Genomic DNA, 15,980 nt, shown 5'->3' with positions numbered 1-15,980 from the left:
AAAAAAAATTAGAGACATATATTGTTTTTTAAAATTTATTAATTATTATCAAATCTTTATCATTTTTTTTTTTTTTTTCAAGTTACAATTTTTTTTTACGCATCTAATATATAAAGTTAAACTTAAGTGAGATAAAGAAGCTAAAACATCTTTTGAAGACTTGAAGTCATTATTTATTTCTACACCAATCTTGCATCGAGTGTTCTAAAGTATTTTTTTATGGAAATATACACATCAAACTTTGCTATGGATGTAGTGTTGTTACAAATGAGAGCAAATAATAAGCTCTATCTTATATCTTTTTATTCTAAGATTTATTTGCAGTAAAGATTAACTATAAGATCTATGATAAAGAGCTTCTTACAATCATAGATTTATTTTAAGAATAGCATCATTATCTAGAAGGTACTTCTAATCCAATCACTTTGTATACAGATCACAAGAACTTCAAGTACTTCATATCAATACATATTTTGAATTATTGCCAAGTCTATTGGTACATGTTTTTATCAAGATTTGATTTCAAGATCACTTATTCATCTAAAAAATAATAAGATTTTTTAAAGATTTTATTAAAATATTTTTATTTCGTATCTAAAAAAATATAACTTTTCATCAAAAAAGAGCAATTTTTTTAAAGGCAAAGCATTTACTTCTTTGAGTAATGAAATCAACATTGACTGATGATTCAACCTTTCTTAAACAAATTCAATTGAGTTTGTCTTCTAAGCCTCTTATTTATGATATTAAGAATAATTCTTTTAAATCTTATGAGACTTCTAGGTTCAAATTTAAGATTAATCTAGTCTATTTTGAGGGATAATAATATATTTCAAAAGACCACATATTCAAAGAAAAAATTTATATCATTTTTATTTTAATTCTTTTTTAATATTAATGATCATTAAAATTCAAAAATTCATCTAAGTTTTTTTTTTTTTTTATCTATAAATAAAAATTTATCTACTTAAAATAAATTTTCATTTATCAAAATTTATCCAATTTGATCCAATTTCATCTACACAATTTTTTATTTAATAAAATTTAATTTCATCATTAATTTCTATTTATATGATTTATCTATAATAATTAACTAATAGACTAACAATATGATCCAAGTAAGAACCAAAGGTAGTTGGTACTTCTAAACCTATTACTACACTCATCTTCACAATTTAATATATTACAGTTGATTGCAAGCTTCAAATTGAATCCAACTAGTCTTATTAGAAAGAAGACTTGAAAATTCGTCTATTTTAAAAAAATTTCCTGAAAATTTGATTATGTGATTCTAATATTGTCCTTCAAAGTTGATGTTTCAATTCTATAAGACAATAGACTTTCTTCTATCAAATTTAATACCATGACTTGGTCTTTGATCGCCCTTTAGCAAATATAAGCTTATTAAAATTTTATCTCTAAAAAATACTTTCTTTCAAAATTTGAATCTTTGGGCTAGTTGAATCTTTTTGATTTTTTCTTCCAAAGTTATACTTTCATTTAGTTGCTTGAATTTGGATGCAACAGATCTTCTTCATAAGAATCAACATTCCTACCATATTCCAATTTCAATATGATTGATTCTTAGCTTTTTATAAACTACACTTTATCAAATTTCTAGAAAAATAATTTTTTTTACTTTACAGCCTGTGAGTATTGAAATAGAAACTTCCAAAATAGAACTACCAAACTATAAAGGTAGTATATCATCTTTTTCTAAATTAGAGGTTTTTTCCTCATAAAAATTCTAAGTTCTAATGTTATTATGTCTAAAAAAGTATAACAAGTATTACTTCTATTCAAAATCAAAAAACCTGATTCTTAAAACTAAGAGAAAAAAAATGGAATAACCATGCTACTTACAAAATCTAGGAAAAAATTGGCATAGCTTCACCCATCAACAAAAAGAAGGAGAAGTGAGAGGGTTTGGCTCTCCAATCCTTTTATATAAGTTTTTGAAGTCCTAAAAGTGATAGCCACATCTCTACTATTGAGATTTCATTAATCTAATCAAGATTTATGGTTCATAAGGCCTTCTAAATTTAAATCCGATTTTAAAATTAGAAGTCTTTATAATTATTTAATAAATATATTTTTGATAAAATTTATACCACCATTGAATTAAAAATATATTTTTATCCATACATATCATCAAATTTACTATAATTACTAATTTTCTATATTAATACTAATTTTTCTTCATCTAAAATCTTCTAAATTCACCTTCACTTAATAATTGTAATTTGACACTCTTAATACATACTTTTGTTTTAAAACAAGTAATGAGTTAATTTAATGATTTATATATCTTTTAGTTTTAATTTTATATGGTTCTATATTTTTGATAGTAGATTGTTTTATCTAGATCACATATTTTATACCATATACAAAATTTATCACTGATAAAGATATAACTAAATATTATTTTAACAACATTTATTGCTATCATGGATTATTCAAGGATATTATATCAAATAGGAAGAAGCAATTTGTATCAAGATTTAAAAAAATCCTTTTCAAGATTTTAAAGATAGATATAAAGTTAACTTTTTCTTTTCTTTTTCAAACCAATGGATAAATAGAGCATATAAATCAAGTTTTGGAGTAGTATTTGAGGTGTATCATTAACTACCAATAAGATGATTGGATAATTCTTTTATTATTAGTAAATTTTGGTTATAATAATATAGTATATTCTTTTAAAAAAAAACACCTTTTTTTACTAATTATCATTATCATCTATAAGTTGATGTTTTTAACTTTTTAAAATTGATAATCTTATGGCAAAAGATTTGAAAAATTATTTATTTGAATTATATACAATAATAAAGGCACAACCAAAAATAAGCTAATTATGTGGAGTATATATAAAAAACTTACCTTATAAATTAAGATACATGTCTTATAAAGTCAACACGTTTTGGAGGTCCTATAGGATATTGCTATATATTTCTTACTTAAGAGTATATATGGAGGCAAGAGTGAAGCCTTCTTCACTCTTGTCAATGCTTTTTTAGTCCTTAGTCTTGTTTCAAGACTTTCTAGTCTTTTTGTCTTTAGCAATAATTATTCTAGTTTAATACAATATCATCTTTGAGTGATTTTTTAGTTTTTTTGAGTGTCATAAGAGTATATTGACATTTTAATTTTTTAAGATTCATATCTTTGATAATTTGACAAGAATGCTAATTTTTTGTTCTTATCTTGTTTTAGAAGTGAGTAGATTATCTCACTTCTATTGTTGTATTTTTAAGGTTGTAGATTATTCACCTTTAAACAAACTATTTAATTTTCTAACATCATTTTTTTTTTCCTTAAAGAGAGCAGATTATCCTTCTTTGTGGAAATTTTTATTTGATAATAAAGGTTGTAGACTATCCTCTTCTAATTTGACTTGTGGATTTGTTAAGTTGTTTAAAATGGAAGAAAAAAATATAGATGCTATACTTGATAGAATTACAAATCTATTCCTAGTTGCAAATCTTACAACCAAATTTAGGAAGTTTTGCTTCTACAAGTACACCCAGAATTTAGTACTGTCTGGTATATAAATTTGCTTCTTGAAATAGAAAAAGCCATTATTAAGAATATAATTTTGATATTGTATATTATCCACCTTCAATTGATTGCTAACAATCTTAAAATAAATATCTCATTACTTAGCTTCCTTCTATTCTACTTCTTTGATTAGATCTGAAATGATACTACTAATGGTAGTGACTTGTGCCTTGTCTTTTGATTTTTTCTTCAAGTCTGGTCTTCATAATAAACTGTCTGGCACAATATGTTGTCGCCCTTGCTTATACTCAAGGTGGATATCAAAATACTACAACTATTCTTTTCAACTATGATATTGAGATTTCATATTTTTTAGATGCAAATTATGTAACAAGGATCGATGGTCAGTTTGAACAATCACATGCTTCTTCAATACATAGTATCATCACACCTTTGTGGCATATATAATCACTAATTTCTCTCAATCATGTATAGAGTAATTGAGATGTATCCTTTAGAGCTTGCATGATTCATATGCCATAGATTGAAGGCCCTTATTAAAGTCTTGTTGAAGGACTACTCCAATAACAAAGTCGGAAGCATCAATGTGAAGCATACAATGGATATTAGGATCATATAGTTGTAATATTGGAGCAATAATGAGTGCCTCCTTCAACTTATTAAAGGTATTTTGCTGCTCTAATTTCTATTCAAATAGTGTATTTTTTTCCAATAAGTTTGTCAATGAGGCAACAATGTGAACAAATTGTCAAACAAAATAACGATAGTATCAAGCAAGGCCTAAAAATGAGCAAATTTTAGAAGCATCCTTGGGGGTTGGCCAATCTTCTCATGCTTTTACCTTATCTTGATCCATATGTATGCCTTTGGAGGACACCATATGCCTCAAAAAGATGACTTTTTACTTCTAAAGTTTATATTTTGATTTCTTGTAATGGAAGTAATTATCTTGCAATATTACCTCTCATAGATATTGCTCATGCTCTTCAAAGATTTTACTATATACAAGAATATTATCAATGAAGACAACTACATATTTGTCCAAAAGATCTCAAAACAATCTATTCGTGTCACCCACAAGAGAGGCTGGAGCATTGTTGAAGCCAAAAGGTAAAACCAGCCATTCAAAATATCCGCAGCATATACAAAATGTTGTCTTTTCTACATCCTTTCTTGTAATAGATGTTTGTTAATAGCCACTCCAAAGATCCAATTTACTAAAAATGGTTACATCTTGAAGTTGGACAAAAAGATCATCTATGTATGAAAGTAGATATACATTTTTAACAGTCTGCTTATTAAGACTTTAATAGTCACCACCAAATGGTTACTGCATCTCTCAAATAGCTCGCTGTATATATAATTCCTTTAGTGATATTTTCCATGGATAGCTGGAGATATTGTCGCATATTGAAGAGCTATTAACATACATCTTCTTGTCTTGAAGTTCCAGAGTATGTACTAAAATTACTCAATTTCAATCTAGCAGATGTCGACTCTCTTGTCATCAAGGCTTTTATTTGCCCTTGTAAAGTAGCTATTTGGCTTAAGAGGTGTTGTACTTGAGCCTCTATTTGGGATTGCTCTGCCATATCTTCTATATTATGATTTCTATTAAATCTCTCCTTGATTCTACTATTGTAATATCTTTTCACTTTCCAATTGATTTTTTAAGAGCAGCTCGTGGTAGCCTCAATATAATACCTTGTGTGACCACAACAACTAACCTTAGACTAAATCATGACTATTGACACACTACCAAGAGTAAACAGTCTAACATTGACTTTGATACCAATAAAACAAGACTAGATTATCTCAAAAATCCAAGATCCTTCTATTCCATAGCAACATAAAACTTCATCACAAAATGAGACAAAAGAGACTAGAACAAAATTGAACAGAACTAATTAGAATAGGACATGAAAGAAAAATTGAGTAATAGAAACAAAACAGAATAGAACTGAACAAAAAGATGCAAAACCAAACTTTACTAAGAGAAAGGGTTTAAAGCCATAGCTGATCAACTATTCCAAAAGGCCCTAGCCAGTATTATTTATGCCTTGTTCTATCTCCCTAAACCCTCTAGAATATTCTTAGGTGATAGATCCTACCTAGATAACTATCTTAAGCTTTTTTTTAAGAATGTTCTATGGTAGGTTCCATCTAAATAACCACCCTAAACTCTTTCTAGAATGTTCTATAGTAGATCCTTCTTGGTCCACTAACCTAATCTCAATTCTAGAAACTTCCATGGTTCTAACTATCTATATAATTATCTTATCTATACCCTATTATAACACATCTAGTTGTAAGAAGATTTGATCTTACCTTGAAATTAGATTTTTAATTCAAAAATAATGCATAACATGTTTAAAAACACCTTATTGGCAATCTTAAATTATCTAAGTAAGCCTCTAATTATATTAATTATTCTTTAAAAACTTTAGAAAAATTATAAAAAAATCCTAAAAAAATATTATTAAATTCTAATCAATTTTAAATAAATCTTAAATATTTTTTTAAAATCCTAATCAAATCTTGAATAATCCTTATTAATTTTAAAAATTATCAAAGAAATATTAAAGATTTTGTAAAGAAATTATAATGACATCCTAAAGAAATAATAAATAAATCTTTAAAAATTTATAACCAAATCTTAATTAATTTAAATAAATATTAATAAAATATTTATAAAATTCTAAAAAACTTAATAAAATATTCACCAAATCTTTAAAAATATCTAAAAAATTCTCATCAAATCTTAAATAAACTTTGTAGTAAATTTAAAACCTCAATAATTCTTAATATAATTATTGATCTTAATTCAAAAAATTAGACCTTTCAATTTATTAATTAGCAAAAAAAACATAAATTTTAAGAAAATCAAACTAAAATATTGAAAAAAAATTTTCCTAATTTACTTAGTTGTTGGATATTATTATTATTTTTAACCTTGATATCAATTTTTTAGCTTTAAAAACTTCTTTTTTTACCATTCAATTATCCTAAAAATATACTTAAATGTTAAATATATCAATTATTAAATCACAAAAAAGTATTTTAATCCAACCAACAAATAACTCAAAATTTTAAAAATCTTTAATGATCTTTGAAATATAATTTTAAAAATCTCATTTCACTTGAATTTTAATAATTTTTTTAATTAACTATCAAATTAAGTTTAATTTTACAACACATATCTAATACAATTATATTTATCTAAAAGAAACTATGTGTATTTGCAATGTGAAGTGCCTATGATGCTTGATGTAATGGCAAAGCATTAATTCTTTGTGTCAAAGATGTATAGTCTAATGATATTTTATTACTTGAAATAAGGATATTTAGAAGTAATGGAAGCATTTAAAGAATTATTTTTTTTTTCTTCTTTTTAATGCTTCTATACATTTTAAATTAGCAATTTTATTAGATGGTCTTTATTGTTGTATATTCAGTAAGAAAAAAGATGTTGCTAATGTATAACCAATGCCAATGTCGATGGCATGTGGCATATTTGACAACACTATTTTTGATTCATCTATTGATAAAGGTTGATAACTCTTTCTTCTATGTTTTTCACATATTTTTATGATTTATTTACCATGACATTGGCCTAGTTGTATATATTTCATAGAACAACATCATTGTGGCATTTATCTCCAACTATATGTGTGTTGTTGTCCTTGCTAATTGGTAAGACTTGTAATCTATTAAAAAAGATACTTAATAATGTATTTGTTATACATTCTTATTTTTTTTAATTACATATTTAATAATAGTTTCTTACACTTCATCTATTGTGTATGATAATCTTTATTTATATAACAATTTTCATGTGATGTGGCATTGAGTACCAAATCATGTCAAATTGATGTAGTCTATTTTAATATAATAGATTTTCATCCAATTAGTATTTTATTTTACTTATTCTTATTAGTGTCAACTATGATTTAAGAATTTAGATAGAAAAGCTCCCTTGAATTGACATTCTTATCAAGTCAAGTCTTGTAAGTATTTTTAAAAGTTTATATATATATATATATATATATATATATCCATATATATATATAAGATTTTACTTGAATATAGTGATTTAGACATTGAATAAAGTTTAGAATTTTTTCTATTTACTTGCACTCTTAAATTCTTCCTTTGTGGTATAAAAAATAGATTGACTAAGTCTTTACATAAAATTGACATAGTTTTTAATCCTCAAACTACCAAATACTAGCACCTTATTATACTTTAATTCTAATTTTTTAAAATTTAAATAAAAAATAAGCTTAAATTTATAAAACTCCCTTTATATACCTATAGATACTAACTTTTAAAAAACCAATTAAAGATATAATATAAAATTCAATTAATACTTTAAAATATATATCCTAATTTAATTATTAAAAATAATTAATATTGACTTCAATTAATCTTCAAAAAATTATGTTAAATCCAATTCAAATATATCTAATATCCTTATAATTTTCTAAAAGTTTCTTCTCAATTATCACTTTTTAATCTATAATTAAATTCTACTTTTGCCAAAGGTGCTTATTTTTATGCCTAAAGATCTAAATGCAAACTTATCTCATAAATAGTCTTTGTTGGATATCAATATAATATATAATAGTTTTTTATTTAAAAAATAGTAATAATTTAATATAAAGATTTTTTATTAATTATTTATATATTCTATCTTATCTTGTTTTATTTATAATTCCATGAAGTAAATAGAAATATTATTTGATATAAGAATTAAATCTTAGTAATTGATTTCAATAAACATCATTAATTAAAAAGAACAATAACTTCTAATGCTTTTGCAAATGAATTAAAAAAAAAAAAAAAAAAAAAAAAAACAATTTGAAAAAATTAAAGATTAATTTTTCTCTATTTTGTAAAAACTTAATTTTTTTTCAATACATGTCATATTATATTGAAATATAAAACTTGTAAGAAAAATATTACTATCAAATTTTTATCAACTATGGATTTGTAAAAACAATTCTAAATAAAAATTAAATGACAATATAAAAAATCCATAAATGTTGTAAAATATTACATTAAATTAATAAGGTATATAGTAAATTTAATAATATATTTAAAATTATATTTCTTTAATCTAAAGTAGTATAAAGAATAATTATATTTTATTTTTTTGATATCATAACAAAATATAGATGAAATGTATATATATATATAAATACATTATAAATGAATATATATTGAATAAATGTAATCTTTAAAAAATATTAAAAATCTAAGCTACCACCACAAATTAAGATATAGCTAATATCACACAAATCTTCAGTAAAAACAATATAAAAAAGTGGTGTATAGCCGAAAATGAATGCAACACTTTAAATAAAATATGAACTAGATATGAGAATAATAAAAAATATATATATATATATATATATATATGATTTATTAAATTATTTAAAAGAATAAATTTATATTCAAAATATATAAAATTTTATATATTTATATTTTAAGATATTATCAAATATTATTAAAATCTGAAATAATAATTATTAAAAAAATAAAAAAATAAATTATACTAATAACCACTAGCTTTGGTAGCAAAAAATACTATACATCCTAAAAATTATAAAATATGTAAATAAATAGTATATATATATAAATAGAAAGAGAGAGAGCGAGAGAGAGAGAGAGAGATGTCACTATTAATTAAAATTGATGTTATTAAAGATTTAACTCAATATCTAAATATTCATTATAAATACAAAAATAATATTAAAATAATATATAATTTCAATTTAAAATTTGAATCGGAATTTGAATTATTTTTCTATTAATTACTTTATGAAGGATTAAAACATATTATCCACATTTAAGCTATACAAAGATTTACAGTATTAATTTTATGATTCAATGGACATGTACAAGTCTTTGAACTTATTTTATGAAAATTGTGATGCTATATATATATATATATATATATATATATATATTTTATATTTTATCTTCTACCTTACATCAAAATATTTTTAAGTGAAATTTAGATTATTACTTTGGAATGTTAGTTAAAACTTTTTAAAATATGTTAAAAGCTCATTTAGGACCTTTTGGGAATATTACTAAAGATTTGTCTACCATAGAAAATAATAGTAATTGGATTGTGTGTTGAAATTACACCACAATCTCATTATAGACTCCAATGATTTTATAAAGTTGTTAGAATCTATTAATTTATCTATATATTTTTTTTATTTCAACATATTATACATTACCTGTTGGATAAAAATTTAATATTTAGAATACAAGCAGTAAAGAGAATATATTATCAGTAATAATCAGTTTTAGAATTTTAGTTTTGCAACTATCACAAAAAATAATGTCTCTATAAAATATTCTTGCTACGTGACTAAACTGTGAAATATTTATAAGAAGATCTATAAATCAAGATGGGCTTAATATTATGAATATTAATGCAAACACATTAAAAAGAATGGCTTTTCAATTGTTGGCCCAAAGACTACAACAAAAACTCAAGTGACCTTCCATTCGGTTAGAATATATTTGTTAAAGTAAATGTTTCAATTACTAACTCTACATCATTAATGTTTGACAAAATTCAGATTTATAAACTTCAAGCTTCACTTTAAACTTTAAACTTTAACTTTTTCCCCTTCATAAGGCGAACTCGTGGCAATTGCAAATATCCACGAGTGTCGACGTACACGTCGGCACGGTAAGCATCGCAACAGTTGGCGGGAAATCGGAGACAGAAAGATGTGTCAGCAATGTTCGGTGACGTGGCATCTCTCGTGGCAATGACCCAGTCCAAAACTCTCGATACCAAGTGTGAACGGGGAAGATTTGAAGTCCCGAAGGTGAGTAGGTAGGTCAGTTGAAGTGCCTTGGCAGTGTGAACGGGTTCTGGAAGCTTGCCATCCGTGGTGCGCCCGTAGGGCACCTCCTCCAGCTTGTGCACGTAATTCTGTTATCGCGTGGGGGCCCGTGGCCACCACATGTCGCCCACTTCATGTTCACTCTTCAGGACTTGGTGTTGTTCGTTACCGTCTCCGAATTCGTTTTTGTTGCAGGATTCTGGCCATGGTCGCTTTTCGAACCAGGGGATTCTTCTTCGCCACAGCTTTCCAAGCACGCTCTCGAAGGGCATTCGTCACGCGCTGCCATTTGTATTCCCCGGGTTGCTTCTGTTTCCTGGTTGGACAGCACAAGCTCTATCCATCTCCGTGGATTCGCCATGTCTTACTCTCGGCATGCTTGCAGACTCCCGCTCTCATTGGTTGCCAGCCTGCAACGGCAGATCCAGAAAGCGGAACCATCCGTGAACTCAGATGAGAGATCCCTCTCACACTACGGCCGGACTTGCCAAATTCAGTGGAAGCCTAAGATTTTTCAGAGCAACTTACTCTGTTTTCATTAGTTGCAGAAAGTAAAGGGAGAAAAGGAAGACTTCCAATCCGATTCGGTGGACAGTTGCATCGAAACCTGATTGATGTCGAGACGAGAACTCTAGATATTTTCTGCAACACTAATTTGTCACGTTAATCTCAGCCTTCCAGATGCAACCGCTTCAGATTCAGCTGCACTTCACCTTTATCTGTGGCTCTAATCGCCACAGGCAGTTAGTTTTTTGGCTTCCTCAACCCAGCCCTAGGAACGGCGAGCATGCAAACATAGCAACGCGCCTAATGACAATCGTCGGAAGCTGGTCCTGTTTGTAGAACTTGTATTCTTTCGTGTGATCGTGCTGGGTCTCTGTAAACATGTTTCCACAATTACTTCACTAAGAGCACAAATGCGAGCGTTCGGTGGATTAGCTGATGGTGGTTGCTCCTTGGTTGGGAATCTTGGGTTTGGTAGTTTCCCCCCTAACCTGAGCGGTTAGAAGTGTGGATTTTATTTAGAAGGTTGGAGAATCGGCATTGGAGAGTAACGAATAAGCAAAATCGGACGTAAGTCTAGGTTGATTCAGGTTGCGCTTCAGGTTGAGCCACATTTTTTGCGAACTATGGTCTATATTGTCAAACATCTAGCAGCCTGAGTCTAGATCAGTGTACACCTTCTATTTCAGCTTGAACTCTTAAGCTTCCTCAGCCTTGGAACTCAATTTTGCTTTCTAGTGCTTTTCCCTGCCCGGATGCTTCAAGAAACTAGCTGAATCTGTTTCAACAATCCCACGCCGAACCAATTCCTTTGGCATTAAATCCTGTTGTAGCGTTTGCAGGGAAAATTTGCAAGTTAAATTTGCTGACATAACCGGAAATATAGATATGGCAGCTTGTCAAGGCACTCGGTCTCTGCCGTCCGTGTCCCTGACGCCTGCGTTAGCATCGGAGCATAGCAATAGGAGCAAATCTTGGCTTTGCACGCATGTTGGATTGCCTTCCCGATTCAAATCCCAGGGTGTTCGCCATTTATTCGGTATCAAGGATGAACCACTGTGTAGGAAATCTGTGGAAACTCGCGCCAGGTTGGGTGGAGACGGTGATGTGGACCTCAACGGAGAGGCCATTGCCGAGGACTTCTATTCCGTGCTTGGCTTAGTAAGACTCGCTCACCCTTTTCCTGAAAATATTTTAGTGCTGCTTCGTTTTCATAACTCACACCGACACCAAGTGTCGAATACTTAAAGTGGCTTCTCTTACCTCAAGCTAGAACTGTATGTTTTATTGCAGACGCCCGACGCCACACAGGAGGAGATCAAGAAGGCGTATTATTCTTGCATGAAGGCGTGCCACCCAGATCTCAGCGGCAATAGTCCGGATTCCACTGATTTCTGTATGTTAGTAAATGAAATTTACGAGGTATGGGTCGCAATTTTCTATTAACTGTGGCGGCAGATTGCCGATGCATTAGCTGCACTGAAACATGATATGAATGGCGAGGATTTTTTTTATGTAATTTATTTAATTGGCGTGAGATTTTGGTGTTTAGGTGCTCAGCGATCCAGACCAGCGGATGGTTTATGACGAAATTAATGGGTACACATTGACATTTGTAAATCCTTTTTTGAACCCCAAGCAAGAACGTGACCACACGTTTGTTGACGAGTTTAGTTGCATTGGTAAGCATAATCTGTTAGTTTTGGGAGATCGATGTTCTTATTGCTTTATCATAGAGTCTTTCAAGTGTTGATGAGGAAAGAAAAGAAAAAAATGCTTAAAATCTGAAGAGAGCGTAAATATCTGTGCAGGTTGTAAGAACTGTGGTAATGTGGCGCCTGGCACTTTTGAAATTGAGGAAGAATATGGCAGAGCAAGGGTGCGCTGCCAATCAGGAAATCCTCGATTGACACAAGAAGCTATCGAAACATGGTAACAGGAGGTTTAGCAACCATCTCATATGTAGTGTTGATTATTATCATTGTTTGAACGCTGTGGGAGATACAGTAGTTTGAAGGCAAGCCTGAGGAAGGTCAGACGTTTCGCGTGCCACAACTGGAGCATATCTGACCAGAGTTCTCTATTTTGGCAGCCCTGTTGATTGCATCCACTGGGTGACAGCTGCTCAGTTGACGCTTCTTGAGGATGAGATGAGGAGGATTGAGCGTGTCAATGTGAGCACACTACTCTCGTCTTTACTATTTTTGTTCGGAATGCACCTCATCGGATACACCGCGGCTGTGTAAGAGGGATCGTGATTTCAGCGACATGAGAAATGATCATTTTGGTTCGTTTGTGGTGTACGTGTTCAGGTAGGTATGATGCTGGCAGGCATGGGCTCCCAGTCACCGGACGTCTTTGCTCAGGTGCTAGTTTACATCAATTTCACTATGTCAATTAAGTTGTTGAGTTTTCAAAGTCGTCGGTGTATACTGTCTTGTTGAAGGGTTGTTAACTCGTGAAGAGATTAAACGAGTACCTACACTACACATCCAAACTCACTCCTAGGCTTGTGTCGAATTAGAGTTTGGCAATACTGTTGAGAGACTTAGGGGATGACGCAAGGGAGGTTCCATAGCTCTTTTCGAATCAGACTTTCGTAAGTCTCGCCTCTCTTTATATTTTACTTGCTCCATAGCGCTCCCGCATAACGTGAATAACTGCCTTGGTGAACTTTTTGCTTGGGCAACGAATTGGACCTTACAGGCAAGTTGGAGATGGGAGAAGCGGCAAGCGAAGGCATTGGTATGCACCACATACACCGGCACCACTTGATTAAAACTGGGAATTAAGACCACTTGGTGCATGGAGAAAGATTGCGCTTATTTGCATTGGGCAGATATGAGGATCTTTCTAGCATGACATTTTAATTTGTATATCTGGATTGGCAGGAACGCGCTCGGATTCGAATGATGAAGGAGAATGGTAAAGACGCCCCTGGAGCATGGTGGCAAGGGTGGACTAATCCTGGAGGCGATGGTGATTTTAAACCAGGTATATTCGACATCTAGCATGGTTGAGATGCAATCCACTTTTAATCTTCCTGTCACTGTTGTCAATTCCATTGCCACCCTTTTATCGTGTAACGCTGCATCATTGCTGCGGTGTGTTTATTGTGCAGATGACATGGGAGCTCGAGAGCGGGCAGCGAAAACTGCAGCAGCATCCCGGCGCTGGCGAGAGTACTCCAGGCAGAACGCGGGCCGCAGGTCTGTCTACTCGTTGCCCCCGAAATCAGGAGCTCGGGATGAGAGCGAATCTGAGGTAGCAGTGAAGTAGTTTGCAATTGGGTGTGTGCAATTCAGGCATCTCCATCCTGCCCCGACTCTCCATAACGACACCAGTTTCTCGGTCTTTCAAACCCCGCTCGGCACCCTTAGATTTAGGGTTTCATCTACCATGGCTAGTACCAGAATTAGGCTTGGATTAGGATTTCATGTTCTTCCACCTCCCGTGTCTGTGTACTTGAGCTTCCTCAGACTGAGTGTTGGTTGGAGTGGCGGAGAAGACCCAAATATCTGAAGGCTATTTCCAATGGGTGTCTTTCATGAGGTGGGCTCAACGTGAATTCCCCTTCCCCATAGTAAGAGATTCATTGCTAGTCTCAATGGGTATCTCCATCCCAAAGAAATTATTGTAACTTGTAAATGCAATTGTCTGTACATGCTAAAATCTTCATTAGATATTAATTTCTGAGAGTAGATTCCAACCACATGATGCCTAGTGCTTTCTTTGGAATAAACATGATTTTTTTTTTTCTGGAGTCATCTTTGTATTTTTTATTTTTGAAATGTATGTTACTATCTTTGTTGGTATTACAATGGTGATGCTGGTGTTTTTTTTTTTTTTTTTTTTTCTTAATTTGCACAACTGAAAATGTATTTTAATAACGTAAAAGAAACACATTTAATAAAAGATAACATATAAAAATAGATAGGTAAACACTGTAATTTTTTAAGTTGAAAAAAATGATGTGAAATTATATAAAATGATTGTGCACTTTACTAAATATTGCTAACACACCACAATGGATGAAGTGTACATTTTTTTTTTTTTTTTTTTAATGTGTATTGTGGTATTTTATAAAATATGTTGTGATATGCAATGCAATTTTAGGGCAACTTGTGGTGGCATTAGCAAGAACTATGATGACATGTGGTTGATAGCACCTTATGGTGGTAGTGGCAAAAATTATGGTGGCATTAGCAACATCCTATGTATATTTTTATATTTATCCAAAATAACATAAAACAAACAATTAAAATTGAGGGATTGAAAGTTTTGTTTAAGAAAGTTTGAGTAAGAAATAGAAGAAGGATAAAAACAAAATGTTAGGAGTGTAAGTAAGAAAAAATGAGTGATAAGTGGGGCAAAAAGGGGATGCTAATGAAGAAGGAAGAATGGTGTGGACAAAATGATTGAGAGGGTTGAAGGTGTGTATGGTGAGGAAAACTGAGAAAAGGGTCCAAAGTGTGTATTTCTAGTCATTTGTGCAAAGTAACTATATAATTTTTAAATTTATTTTCTATCTCAAAGAACATACATCTAAGTTCATCAATCACATAAGATCAATTGATTTCAAAGACCAAGTAGATGATTGTAGTGTGTATTTCTAGTATTAAGATCTTAATAAATTAAAGAAATTACACATGAATGTTTATGCAATATAAAGAGGTGTCTAACTAAAAATTCTTTTAATATGAATGTCTATGCAATATAAAGAGGTGTCCACCTAAAAATTCTTTTAATATAAATTGCAATTTTTTCATGTTTTAGTATTTTTTTTTTCATATAATCAATTAAAATTTTATTTTAAAATAATAGTGCTAATATTCTATTTTATTAAAAAAATATTATATAGCAATGAGATACATTAGATTAATTCATGTAAACTTTTTATATAATATTAAATTATCAAATTATAACTTTGATTGATAAGGTAAAAAATAATTAACATTAAGTTTTAAAATAGATATAAAATTTTGATCAAACTATTTTTAAACTTTTGCATTGCTTTATATTTAAAAAATTATATTGTGGTGCATTTTTATTTTAAAATCTAGTTCAAAATTATGAATAGCAATA

General features: G+C 30.0%; 1 protein-coding gene across 3 annotated transcripts; it reads left to right on the top strand.

The window, feature by feature from the left end:
* Positions 1–10,865: 10,865 nt before the first annotated feature.
* On the top strand, positions 10,866–14,658 carry LOC112276906 (uncharacterized). 3 transcript variants are annotated; one of them, XM_024508714.3, is made up of 10 exons: positions 11,115–11,465; positions 11,738–12,056; positions 12,189–12,317; positions 12,448–12,577; positions 12,707–12,827; positions 12,988–13,069; positions 13,208–13,261; positions 13,602–13,640; positions 13,787–13,889; positions 14,017–14,658. In XM_024508714.3, the coding sequence occupies exons 2-10, from the start codon at positions 11,784–11,786 to the stop codon at positions 14,172–14,174; spliced, it is 1,089 nt and encodes a 362-aa protein (XP_024364482.1). In that variant the 5' UTR covers positions 11,115–11,465; positions 11,738–11,783; the 3' UTR covers positions 14,175–14,658. The 3 variants fall into 3 exon arrangements, with proteins under 3 accessions (XP_024364480.1, XP_024364482.1, XP_024364481.1); XM_024508713.2 differs by having other exon boundaries at positions 11,358–11,497; XM_024508712.3 differs by having other exon boundaries at positions 10,866–12,056.
* Positions 14,659–15,980: the final 1,322 nt, after the last annotated feature.

The sequence above is a fragment of the Physcomitrium patens genome, chromosome 24 (genome assembly GCF_059467195.1).
Source record: "Physcomitrium patens ecotype Gransden chromosome 24, ASM5946719v1, whole genome shotgun sequence".
In the NCBI taxonomy this organism is placed as follows: Eukaryota; Viridiplantae; Streptophyta; class Bryopsida; order Funariales; family Funariaceae; genus Physcomitrium; species Physcomitrium patens.
This window is presented reverse-complemented; position numbering and strand designations above follow the sequence as displayed.

Excerpts from the sequence above, each read along its gene's own strand:
- LOC112276906 (XM_024508712.3), top strand. The coding sequence starts at position 11,784 with ATGGCAGCTTGTCAAGGCACTCGGTCTCTGCCGTCCGTGTCCCTGACG. Across the intron at positions 13,070-13,207 it reads GGAGGATTGAGCGTGTCAAT|GTAGGTATGATGCTGGCAGG; the intron begins GTGAGCACACTA and ends GTACGTGTTCAG. Across the intron at positions 13,890-14,016 it reads CGATGGTGATTTTAAACCAG|ATGACATGGGAGCTCGAGAG; the intron begins GTATATTCGACA and ends TTTATTGTGCAG.